Below are 13,199 nucleotides of genomic sequence, written 5' to 3' on the forward strand. Positions count from 1 at the left end.
TAGTGTAGATTGCGCGGGAAAGACAGTAACATATGGGTACGCGGTTGGGCAATACAAAACCTCCAAGACAGCCATTACTAGCACAAAAATATATGCGGCGCTTTGACATAAGTTACACTGAGATTCTGACTTTCAGTCCTTTTTCGTACAAACAGTGAAGAGCCCCGGAAGAGCTCCCGCCCGGCGTGTGTGGTGCATTCTCCGTGTAACAATTGTACAGAAAGAATTGATCTGCAGATAAATGCGGTCGACCATGAACCACTGGTCTCGTGGGTATTCGCGCAAGTTTCAGAGCCTCAGAGGAACCACTTGGTTGTACCTCGCACCGAGGTTTGTACAAGCCCGGTGACGTGTCGTCAGTGCGTGTGAGTGTGATGCCACTTCTTACTCTCGACTGTCCTGTGCGCAGGAGTGCACGGGCTCCATCTGCATCGCGTACGGCCTGCAGTCGTGCCAGTGCAAGCGCAGGCCGCGCGACCCCGTGACCAAGGCCTGCGAGTTGTGCTGCCGCCTGCCCGGGGATGACTCTACCTGCAAGTGAGTGCCGAGGCCTGGTTTCTTTGCTTTTTAGGTTCGCATTTACACTTCGAGAGGGCGCTTTATAGGGTTAATTGGTGGCTGTTCATGTTTTTATTTTCGCGTTACGTACAACACTAAAACCCGAATCACGGTAACAGAGAACACATGCACACGCGAATGGTGCGCTAAATTGCAACTGATATGTTTTGTAATTGACGATGTAATTATAAAAGGTGGTGAGTGCAATGATGAGGACTTTCAATAGATTCAACGTTGTTTTTCTTTCTTCACCTCTCATTCCTGATGATAATAGCCTTTATAAATGCGTGGCCTGATACGAAATCAGTCAGGTTTAAATTCGTTCGTCCGTGTGTTGCTCCTTTCCGTTTTCTGATCTGCATGTTGTAGACAGCACAGGAAGAAGAATATCCTCATTTAGTATGCCTAGAAAACTGTAGTATTTGGACGAAATGTGTGAATGAGCACCTGACTAAAGCTCGCCTACGAGAAACCAGAAAGAAGTGCACTTGAAAACGGTTTAGGCGCATCTGGTTCCGCAACTTGTAGTTTAAGTAGGTGGCTGAGGCTTTTCTTCCATCACAGGTACTAAGCGGAGCACTTACATATGTCCCTTTGTCTTTGATTGCTAGTGCTTCAATAATTTACCCAGCGCGAATGGGCTTGTGCTTTTTAGTAACGTTTCTGAGTAGCAGTCTGAACCGGCATGCCCAACTTTACACATCAGTGCATTTATTTTTACCAGCAGACTTAAAAGAAAAGCAAAAATAAAACCATCTTCCACTGTTTCACGTGTGCTAGCTATCAAAACACACTTTCTGTACCCATAATTTCTCGAATTTTACGACAGTGGGCGTATTCGTTAACAAACACCCTTAATGCACCCTTACTTCACTTTTTCTTTACTTCAGAGGCGTAAAAAGATACACTTTACAAAGTGTTCAATGTGCTCTTGCCACTACAAGTTTTAAACAAATTAAAAGCCGTGCGAGTGATTTTCCCAGCGGTTTGCTTTGAGTCATTGTCTCAGTATACGTCATGCAGTCACAGTTGGCTACACATGTCATCGTGCTGCCTTATATGTACGGCGTTTATAATATTCTCCCAAGCATTACTCATCATTTTGTTACAAACACTGAGGGACATGCGTTATTAGAGCCCGATAAGCATACACCGTGCAGAGAGGCAGGGTAGGTGTTCATAAGTTTATGGCGTTCGCGGTCGTTTCAAGCACAGAAAAGCTATTTCTGCCTCACCCACTTGTAGCTCGATCGAAAGCATGATAAAAAATAGTTTCCAATTAATCTATCTCGTTCTGTCTCCCGCCCCGCCTCGTTCCTGCCGACGATGGGTCGCCAAAGGGGTTTAAGGCAGAACCGCCCGATTGCTACAGGAAAGAGAGTCGCCACCAGCTGCCCAGTCGGTCTGGTGCGCTCTTACCGCTACATGTACGTTATCTTCTGCTATATGTGAACATATTGTATTAAGCTTTTTGTTTCCTCTTCGTCTGCTCCAACAATCCACCTCTCGTCCTCCACCCCGAAGTCACAATAGTGGGCAATTCTGCCCCTGTGGCTTTGATTTTGAAGCTTTTAAATAGAACGGCGTAATTCTAACAATACAACCTTTGACACCCCTTCCAATGGGTGTAAGAGGGTGAGCTGAAGGCACAAAGAAACACCTTTAAGGATCCTCATTCCTTTGCGCGTATTCATTGTTTTTCACAGAACTCGTCGAATGCTTACGATGTGAATATGTTACAGACGCTTGTACGGCAGATAATTCAAGTCAGTTGCGGGAGGATATTGAATGGCTGGTCCGGGCTCGATTAGTATTCTCTCAACAAACTTTTCGCCACGCTCAAATGTTCCTCCGATCTGTTTCCTACGGTAAAAGCGAGGCAGAGTCAGCGCTTGAGCGGAGCCTTCGAATGCGAAAGGAGTATGCGTGGTTAATTAAGAAACTGCGTCCGCTTACGGGATTTATAGAGACAGGCAGATCATTCGTCATTTGTGCACCTGTATGAGTTGACACTCCCAGCGTAGACACTCTTGCGTCGCTCTAACTAGAGTTTGATCGGCGAGACGGATATACTATACTGGTTTATGCTCCTAAGAGAACATATTGCCAACCTGGACACTAACTAGAAGAGTTTACCAGGAGCACCAATTAAACGGGAAACGGATTACACCCGCTATCTACAACGTTCAATACGGTATCACGTCGGTCTAGATCTGTCGTAGTTGGCGTTCTCAAGAAAAACGACAGAGGCCGATAATCGTAGACGCGCAACCATGCATTTCTCTCACTCACTCACTCACTCTCTCTCTCTCTCTCTCTCTCTCTCTATCTCTCTCAAACACACACACACACACACACACACACACACACACACACACACACACACACACACACACACACACACACACACACACACACACACACACACACACACACACACACACACACACACACACACACACACACACACACACGTGTTGTTTACTGGCATCACTTAGTTCAGTGGTCACTCCACGAAAAGCAGTTTGTCAGCTTTTATTACTGAAGCTACATGAAATGCGATGGACTTCGGAGAATCGTCTAACTTCTTAGAGGGAACGTGAACCACCTGAGAAGATTTTAACAATTTTGCACAAACGTACTCAGTTGTTAGGGTAGGGTAGGTCCTTCTGAACGTTAAGTTACGCATTTAAGCGCTTCGCATAAGGCGTGTAAGTTATTATAAGGTTTTAAAAATATGCATGGCTACTGATCGCAGCGATGCGACTCCCCTCACTTTCCAGCCGCCCCGTCACCTGCTACGTATAGCGGGGGCGCGTGACGTCAGTCGGGTGAGATATCCGATTTGCTACCCACGTTGCGTCATCGGGAATGCCTGATACATGTCGCTGCATCAAGCTCATTTTTAATAGCACAGGTATGCGTAGTAACTTGTGTACCATTAAGAATAAGTACACAACCGTAATAAATATAGACGCTAACAGCAATGCGGCGAACGCACGCCGCAGCATCCGTCTCTTCTTTCTTCATGTGGCAATGAAAAAAAAAAAAAAAAAGCCAGCCAGCATTGTGCGTAGTGCCGCCACGTCTCCACCCGCCGCGCACACTTTTTCTTTAAATTTCACTTCACGTAGCCCATGATCAGCGAGAAAAACTGTGTAGGAAAGAGACGTTAGAGCACATTAGGACAAAATCAACCGGAAGTAGACAACACTTGCGTCACCGCTTGAAGGAGGCGGGACTTTACCGATGGCCGCACGGTGTAAAAGTTGAGGGGGAAGGCCGTGGCTTGAGGGGAGGGTAATGTTTAACACTGACACGAAATTCTTGTGAGAAAGCATTTCTTGAGATATATATATATACCCTCCGTGTCCAGGCATACGACAAAAACCATTTCAGGAACCCTTTGAGATCATACGTATACGGGCGACCGTAATTGAACACAGGACGCTAACTGCTACTTTAGTGAGTGCAAGTTGGTGTTCGTTGCAGCTCATTCCCTGAGCACCCTTGTCCTCCCAATTTCCTACTCAGCATGATTCACTGATTGCGGTGGCTGCAGCTGCAGACTGCCTTATGCGAATGATTCATAGCTGTGGATTGCTAGCTCAAAGTTGAACCATCTAGCAGATAGGGTCCCTAATAATGTTGTGTTTTAAGGAGCGACGGCACTATATCCTGTATTGAATTGTACTGAATTTTCCACGGAAACAATTACGTATGTTTTATAGATGTCCAAGTGCAATTCTCTTACCTCCTGCATATAGTCATTGACTTCCGTAAAGTACGCGTCCGCTGATCCACGGGCTGTTGCTGTAATGGACAAACAGAGGCGTGGTGACACACACACACACACACACACACACACACACACACACACACACACACACACACACACACACACACACACACACACACACACACACACACACACACACACACACACACACACACACACACACACACACACACACACTTCTCGGTGCCTTTCTATAAACTTGCTTCTGGAAACCAGATCGGGCCAGTGTCTACACTGATAAAATTCGTTTAGGCAGAACACTGGCTCCTTCCGGGTGTTCACACGCCGGCTCTGTGTGGGTGACGCCTCTTCTTTTCCTCTGTGCCCGCACCAACGACCGATAGTACCAGGCGCTGCCTCGGCGCAGCTTGAGTGATTGAAGCACGGAGGAGGAAGGCGCTCTTTTCTTGAGCGGCCTAGCTTTCACTGCCTGTACTTGCTCGTTATCAGATCGACGGCGCGCCCTGCCCCAAAGTGCACTTTGGGCGAGCGCATCCGCTCTCACGTGGATTGCGGGTGTATCCCCCGAGGCTTCTGTGGTATGCTGGCGCTGCGCCTCACTTACTTTCGCAGCGTCCTTCCTGAAAACCTGGTTAGTTATGTTGCTATTACTGTAATAAAAACGACAGTCTTCTCGAGGAAAATTCAGCATCTTTTGTACTTCCTCTTTCCCATGAGAGCGTAACTTTTTCGCTGTAAAACAGTTACAGTTGAAAAAGAGGCACCGCCAGCAGCCTTACCAATTTAGTTTTTTCGTTTTCTTTTTCTACATGATGCACAACACAGGTTTGGCGCCTTTGGTGGAAAACGCTACTCACCGTTAAATGGCTAAGAAAATGAAATAACAAATGTGGCGATAAACACTGAATACGCTCAGACAGCATTAACACAAACTTTTCCACACGAGTCCTGGAAGCCACCTAAAGACATGTACAGTTGCGTTAGAAAATACACGTACTTCGAATTATCAAAGAACACGTACAAAAAGCTCACAGTTTCGCAAATGAGCGCAGAAAACGCAAGTATAGACAGGGATTATGTTTATTGGTAGTATATAAGAAACGTCTTAAACCAACACGTTATTTTCTCTAAAACCTCGCTCTTGGCCATGGACCAAGTATTTTTATGTGACGCACAATGTAGCGCTGGATCAAATCAGTCTGTTGTACGGAAGCACACACAGAACGATGCCCAGAAGTCGCGTGTTATACCTGCAAGTGGTCGCAAGTGATTGCGAATTTCGCATCAACAGTGTGCGTACGTCTTGTAATGTAAATAACGCGTAGTACAAGACGAAGCCCTACCAATGGGTCGTCGCTGTAGTCTGCGTTTGCGACGTAACCTTCTCTTTGCAGTGTGCGCGATATCTTGTGCGTGCATTTTGCACTGTGCTCATTGTACCTGCTCATTGTATGGTGCTTAAAACATGTATATTCGGCACTATTCTGGAATATCTTTCCCTCTGTGTGCATCGGATAGCTGTAGATATTAAAGGTTTGTCAAAAACATAAAAAGAAAAAGAAACAAAGTGACGAAAGACAAAGCCGCCAGAAAAGCAGCACTTGTTTGGTCTTACGTCCGTGCTTTGTCTTCCGCTTGACTCTATGGTGTCTGAAAAGATTCCGAAACCAGCCTTTCTGGCTTTAAAGTATGCACATTAGTACACCTATAGACGGGCGATATAACACATTTATACGCACGTCATTGCGCTGAGGACTACGGGATAGTCGACGCGCACGCGTTCGCATCGATATCTACAATGCGCGGCCATTGCTTGCAGGTCTTCTTTCGAGTGGAACCACCCGCCCTACGATGTTCCAAACCTATTCGCAAAGCCAGGCACGCCGTGTGACAATTACAACGGATACTGTGATGTATTCCAAAAGTGCCGCGAGGTGAGTTCGTCTGCTCTCTTGTCTTTTACTAGAAAACAGGAAAAGGTCAGCGTGAAATGTACCTTGCCAGAAAACACTTCTATGACTCATCTTAGTCGCATTTGGCAGAAATACAGGATCGTTAACGCAGAAAATGGGGCTAGTCGCAAATTCGACATTACCGGACATTTCCCGAGTGTTTAAGGCAAAAGAGAAAGGGAACTTGGAAGCGTAAATACACGTCTTCATCTGATGCTACTTGGAAGAACTTCAAACCGTGTGGTGACAGAAAAAGTACGGTCAGAACAGCTAGCTACCTGGCATTACTCATCACGCGTGCAAAAACCGTGGCAGCAATGATAAAAAGAAATCTTATTTGACAGTACGACAGACTGGTGCTCACATAGCTATCAGCTTATTGTTTAACGAAGCCAGCCGCGATGGCTCTGTAGTCATGGCATTCGGCTGTTGAGTTCGAGGTCGCGGTTTCAGTTGCCGTCCACGGTTGCCGCAATGAAACGAAGGCCGAATACAAGAACACACGCGTACTGTGCCTTGGGTGCACGTAAAATAACCACAGGCACTGGAAATGAGCCTGAATTGCCACCATCCCCCCTCTCTTCTGTTCCCATTCCCATTTCCACTAAGGTGTCTCCCTAGCCAGTAAGTTACTTTTGTAGCAAACCTAATAATTGTCCTAGCGTATGTTTTTGATGTAAGAAAGACAAGAATGCATTTGTTAGTAACTGTGTCACATGTATCGCTTAGAAGTAAGGATGCGAAATTTGGAAGTGCAGTAATACGCCTAGCCCGAGGCTTTTGAACACGTAACAATGTAGTGTTGGACGCAGTTAAGCATTACACAGATGAGCTGCACCGGAGGAAATATTTCCTTGCGCTTTGTGAACAAATGAACTGATTCCTTCGCCCGAAAGTAAACTATAGTGCAAAATCCGCCGACACGCAGCTTGACGTTGTGGTCGATCTTCGCGCTACTAAATTAAATTGTGTACCGTCTCAAAGCTACAATCTGCTGGCTACCAAAGACGTCGTAGTGAGGGGTCGGGGACTATTTTTGACCACACGGGGTCACTTCACGTACTCAAGTAAAATTGGAGCATGAATTATTTTGCACCCTTCTACTGAAATGCAGCCGCCATGTGCGGGAACTAACCCTACGACCTCGTGCTCAACAGCAGGTCGCCACAGTTCACTGAACTGTCGCCGTGGCTACTCCCACGTTATGACATTCACGCATGTAGCAGACGAAAACAACTGCTTGCTGGGACATCTCGCATAACTTGCAGCTTGCGACAATGACACGAGCAATTTCAGCAATGGCTAATGCGGCCCTCTCCGCGACCATGATGCGGCCCACGTTGCAGGTGGACCCTTCGGGGCCTCTCGCCACCCTGCGCAAGCTCCTGCTGTCCACGGAAACCATAGTTTCTCTCAGGCGCTGGATCTCCGATAACTGGTGGGGAGTCCTCCTTTTGGGGCTCTCCGTGCTCGTCTTTCTGGTGAGTGCGCGGACCGATGGGCTGCTATTCATGTTCAAGGGCAGTTAAATGTGTGATGCACACTAGTTACAAGATGCCTGTGTCGCAGAAGTATGCAGTAACGTAAAACGGGAGCGTATTATGGCAAAGATTTCCTATGCTGAAAACCACAAGGTAGCGACTTTCTGCAAAACTTATTTGCCACATTCAGTTTCCCTGCGCTTCGAGTTGTCGATTAATTCGGCCCCGAGTTGGCGATATGTTCGCCATCTGGTTAGTTATGACGCTAGAACGACCGTCCTAAAATGCGTTGATCCCGGATTCGATCCCCGGACCATTAGGAATTATTTCTCTTCATACGAAGCTTGCTTTCTGAGAACTCTGTATGGGTTTCCAGTTTAGCTTTGTGTTACAATCGCGTGGATTACCACAAATTCATAAGAACGAAAAATAACGTTGTGAAGAAAACAATTAACCTTAATGCAAATAACCCTGATATTTTTGTGCAATGCCTAAAGGTAGTTACAACGCCATATCTAGCTATCGAGACCCACCAAGCTGTCAGACTCTGAAATGACCCGGTGCAGTGAAGAAGTCTAGCCGTACTCTAGACATAAGAGATTGTTTGTTTGGTTTGGTTTGCATTGGTTGGCCTGCGTACTGTTATCATCCCAGATTTACCACAGGTCTTTCATGTGCTTATGTCGATTCGAAATAGCTTTTTCTGGTGATTAAAGGGCTCATTACAATTTATTCATACTGGATCCGCTTAAACATCATGGTAGGGAGTGTTTGAATTGGTTGATTTAGCAACCTCTAACATTTGCACGATTGCCTAAAGAAAGTCAGGCGGCGTCCTATTAAGAATGAAGACTTGATTTTTCATGTACGATTTACAACTTTCTTTCTCTTTTTTTTAATTTAGGCCGGATTAACTTCCTTTGCTTCGCAATGTCGCCGCGGACACCGCTAAGGACACTGTGAAATAGAAGAGAAAGCTGGGCTTTGATGATAACATTTCGTGCCTTTTCTCAGTGCGTAGTGGTCAAGTTCTTCGGGCGCAAGACGGACCCGGTGAAGAGCGTGGCGGGAAGTGGCCCAGGTGCCAGCGCCGTGCCCGTCGCCTGCAACCCCGTGGTGCAGCCCGTTGTGGCCGCCAGCGGCGGCGGCCCGTTTCGCTCGAGCGCGAACCAGGCCGCGGCCAAGGCGATCATGGCCTCGAACACGCCGGGCATCGTGTCGACGGCGCTGGGGGCCCACTCGGCCCCCGCCACGGCCACCACGAGCAACTTCGTGAAGACGACGCTGTCGCTGCACCCTCACCCCGCCGCCCGCTCCTACCTGAGCCACGCCGGCAACGGTTGGGTCTGACCATCGAGCCGCCTCAGCGTAAGGGGCACCGCGACCAGCAGCTACAGGCACCACCACCCCTGCTGCGACCCCGCCTGCTACACGGTGTACGGGCTGCCGCAGGCCACACTTCGCAGGCCGGTCACAGCCGTGGCTGCCGCGACCACCGCGGTGCCGGCCGCGTGTCTGACGGCGACCGCCAACGCCCCGACGAGTGCCAGTGCCGCCGCAGCTCCCGCCGTGGTGCCTTTATTTCAGGAGCCCTACGCGTACGGGTCGGACGCTTACTGGTGAAGCCGGCGTCTGCTGGGAGAAAGGGTCGCCACTCCTCGGGGATCATTTGCACTTCACTTTGAAGAAGCGTGATCGATTTGGGCTGGGTCGGTGCATACTTTGGCGAAGAAACCGTGATTTCGAACAGCGCAGGAAGACCTGACACGCATGGTCGTTGACTATACCGTGTGAACCAGCTAACTTTAGTCGAGCCGTTCAAAAAAAGAAAAAGATTAAGAAACACGGTGGAAGATACAATGACAAAGCCTACCTTGTTCGGTCGTCAGAGGCTCGACGACCAAACACCGTAACTCTTAATATTATATCCTGCACAGTGACTTGTAATTTTGTTTTTTCGTTGAACACCTTGGCTAACGTTAGCTTGGACACTCTATATAGCAATAGTAATGTTTAGTAATGTTTGTTCGAAGTGGAAAGCTGCATATATGCGGGCATCATAAAGTATACAAGAGAGTAGGACACATGCGCGGATGGCTTGGGGATGCCCGCACATGTCTACTATCTCTGCACTTTCAATAATCATTACAGTTGCTAGTCAGCTGTCATCTCCTCCTGCCCTGTTCTAAAGCATTGTTTCTTTGTTTACATAATCAACAGTGTCTGTCTGCAGAAGTGGCAGTACTGCCATCTAAATCGTCGCAGTTGCTTAGCATACAGTCATTCCAATCATACACCGAGGCAGTTTACTGCGTCCTCAGTAAAGCTCACTTACCCGCGTAGGCCTCAACTTGCTGGGTAACGTTAGATGGTTTTGTCAGTGCTAAATCGGACGATGACAAAAGCAGCGAGCTTGGGCCGTATAACGTAAAACTATTCCAATATGTTTTTATTCCAATCTCCTGACGTCAAATTTGCGCAACCACCGATGCAAGCATCGAACGGTTACTCGCAGGGTTGTCTGAAGAAACCAATCAAATGCTCCCTCGTTCATAGGAGGACATTTTTGTTTGCTTGAAAAATGAATAACATTGCCTGCACTTAACGGCTTGTCTTATCTAATTGGCTCACAAGAGGCGAGGAGCATGCTCAAGTGGAGAGTGATTCGATGGGGCCGAGCCACTGCACTGAATATCGATAACCTGATGAAGAGGGTGGTCCCGGCGTCTGCGATTGGTCCGCTTTCTCTTACTTTGCTTGCGGTGGCTCGTCGACAATCGCAGCGGCATGCAACGGAAGCTTAAGAATGACGCTAAAACGGATTCTCAGCAAAGAAGAGTTGGCAGAGCGAGGTCGCAAACGTGCCGAAAGTTCTCGAAAACGTTACACGGCCACGCAAAAAGTTTTATTACACGCAAATAAGCCCATGCTCTCCAGCAGGGGCGAGTAGCCAGTGCCGGAGCGATCGGTGGCAGCCATCTTTTATTCGTTTCGGAACGGGCCAGCCTGCCGCTATTCAGAAGAAAATTCAGTTTTGTTCGGCATAATAATGCATCTTTAACGCGTACGCGTCACTTTGACGCGGTAAGTTTTTGCGGTTTTGTGACATCGCGTGAGAGGCAGGTGAAGTGGGTGCAGCCCGAAAACTTTTGACCAATAGCCGAGGGCTAATGGCAAAGAGGCATCGAATCAGAAATAACTATTTTTGTTTTGTTCGGTCAAATTATGCATTATCATTGTGCACACGTCATATCAGATGGGGAGCTATGGCGGTTTTCGTGACGTCGGGTGGCAGACAGGTGAAGTGGGGGTGGTCCCAAAAAGTTTTTGACCAATCGCGGTAGGCTGATTGCCGAATTGGACTATAAAAGTTATGAATAGTATTACGTTATAGCGCCCCTTGTCTCCTTACTTCTGTCCTCATCTTACGTGGGGTTGGCGAGACCGCTGAACTAACGCTGCTGGCGCGTCCACCAACCTACAATGGACAAAAACCGCACGCGACCTGTATGAAGGCAAGTCTTCTTAGTCGCAGCCATTCCACACACGTCGCTTCACACAAAGGTTTCACTCTACTAAGCGCCAGAATGAAACATTTCTAAATGTAGCAGTGTAGAGGGCCTCCGCAATGCCCGCTGCACAACGACGTTTCCGCAACTGTCGCTATTTTACATACGCTGGTACGATTGTTCCTGCGGGGAGCATGTCTCGAATTTGGGTGCCTTATAGTCTACGTGGCTTGGACCTTCAAGCAAACCCGAGCAATCATTTGTCCAGTAGTTCTGAAGCTTCCTTCTAAGACGCCGCTCCGAGACACACAAGTACATGTTCACTTGATCTTACCCATTTCACGTTTATATGGATGAGGTCCTTCTGCATTGAGCTCTCGTATGGTCGGCCACGCCATTATACTTTATCTGTTTTGTGGCAGGCTGCTTCGGCCCACGGCTACATAGTTTACAGAAAAGGTGAAAAACCAGACTGTCGTAGGAATTGCTTCCAAAGAATTGGGTGGCCAGTGCCCAAGGAAAACGCTCCGCAAGAAGCGCAACACGAGAGGCACAAGCGACCTACTGCCAATGGCACGATAATTGTCACTTTGAGATGCAGTCCTCTTCAAAGAGTTTCATTGGCAGAGCTCTTTAAAAACCAAGAATTATCTGGAGTTGGCAGTTAAGGTGCTATATAGTGCCCTTTCCATAACCACGACAAAAAGAAAAGCTGCCCATGGCTCAGTATAGAAGGCCGGCAATCTTCAAGCTTAACACTGTTTTCATGCGTGCTCACTTCTCAGTAGTAGTGCTAGCATTGAAAATGGCCGATATCTGTTTCTGTCCCCTCCGACATCAGGCACTTGCAGTTTATTTTGTCGCGGAATTGTACACGCCAATCAAGTGCAGCACCATACACTATCACCTGCTATACTAATAAACATCGACTTAAGGCAAACTTGACTTTGCCAGAGGAAACAAATTTCATCTGTTTCGGAATGTCAGGTCATATTCGGTGAAGAGCAGTGAAGAAGTCTTTGTGAGAGAATGGCTGCCAGGTATCTGCGACTAGACATAATCCATTGCTGATGTGACGTTGCCCTGGACGGTATCGTGCAATGAACCCGAGGAGCTTGCACTATCTCCGAGCAGACGGGTTGGGTGATCACCAGAAGCAGTTTGGCTTTGAGCAGAGTGCTGGTCAGTGGCTTTCACCCATCGGCTGAACGCTTTTGCAGGGCTGTGCGTGGTGGAAGTGATTTGTCGAGTCGCCGGACGTCTGTTTCTGACATGGTCGTGGTGCTGCAACACAAGAACGTAGCGTCGCTTATCTTCTTGGCTGAATCGTGTGTGATAGGCCGCTTGTATAATGATGCCCATCTGCATGTTCAATAAGAAAGCCGCCCCTTGCGTTGAGGACGGCTCTGGAAAAAAAGGAATATGTCCCCCGAGAAATGTGCAACATGATGGACGCTCAACACTGTGGGGTACGTGAGCGAATGAACAGTTTGTGAACATAGCTATTTTCCCTTTTTTCAAGGCCACATGAACTTTCCGAGCGGAACTGTCTCGTCTTACACTGAGCTGTTTTAATGGACGCTTGAAAAAGCTGAAGATCGCCCTGTTTGTAAGGATTGTTTCAGCACGTGTATTCGATGGCAGACGTAGTCAGGATCGTCCGAATCAAACGAGTTAAGCGACACGCAAATCGCGTAAGCAACTACCTCTATGGTGGAGGTGAGACACAGCAACCCAAAACACTGCGCGCCAGTGCTAATTAATGCGATACTTATCGTGTATTATTCATGACGGCGACAATTACCATGAGCATAAAATACTTACCGCCCAAATGATTGAAAGGGCAGCCCCATAACTTTAATGCGTAGAAAGAAGCGAAGGATTGTAATAAAATAGATATGAGGTAGGAATAACAATGACGTCAGTTGCCTGAAGTGAA

General features: G+C 47.6%; 1 protein-coding gene across 1 annotated transcript in view; it reads left to right on the forward strand.

Annotated features, from left to right (window-relative positions):
• The window catches only part of LOC142583073 (disintegrin and metalloproteinase domain-containing protein 10-like), a 179,318-nt gene extending 169,406 nt beyond the window's left edge, over window positions 1-9,912 (forward strand). Inside the window, exons 13-16 of the mRNA XM_075693361.1 lie at window positions 410-537; window positions 6,138-6,252; window positions 7,617-7,751; window positions 8,766-9,912. Coding sequence (XP_075549476.1) covers window positions 410-537; window positions 6,138-6,252; window positions 7,617-7,751; window positions 8,766-9,101 — 714 coding nt within the window. The 3' untranslated portion in view covers window positions 9,102-9,912. The remainder of the gene's footprint in view (window positions 1-409; window positions 538-6,137; window positions 6,253-7,616; window positions 7,752-8,765) is intronic.
• Window positions 9,913-13,199: the final 3,287 nt, after the last annotated feature.

The sequence above is a fragment of the Dermacentor variabilis genome, chromosome 5 (assembly GCF_050947875.1).
Source record: "Dermacentor variabilis isolate Ectoservices chromosome 5, ASM5094787v1, whole genome shotgun sequence".
NCBI classification, from domain to species: Eukaryota; Metazoa; Arthropoda; class Arachnida; order Ixodida; family Ixodidae; genus Dermacentor; species Dermacentor variabilis.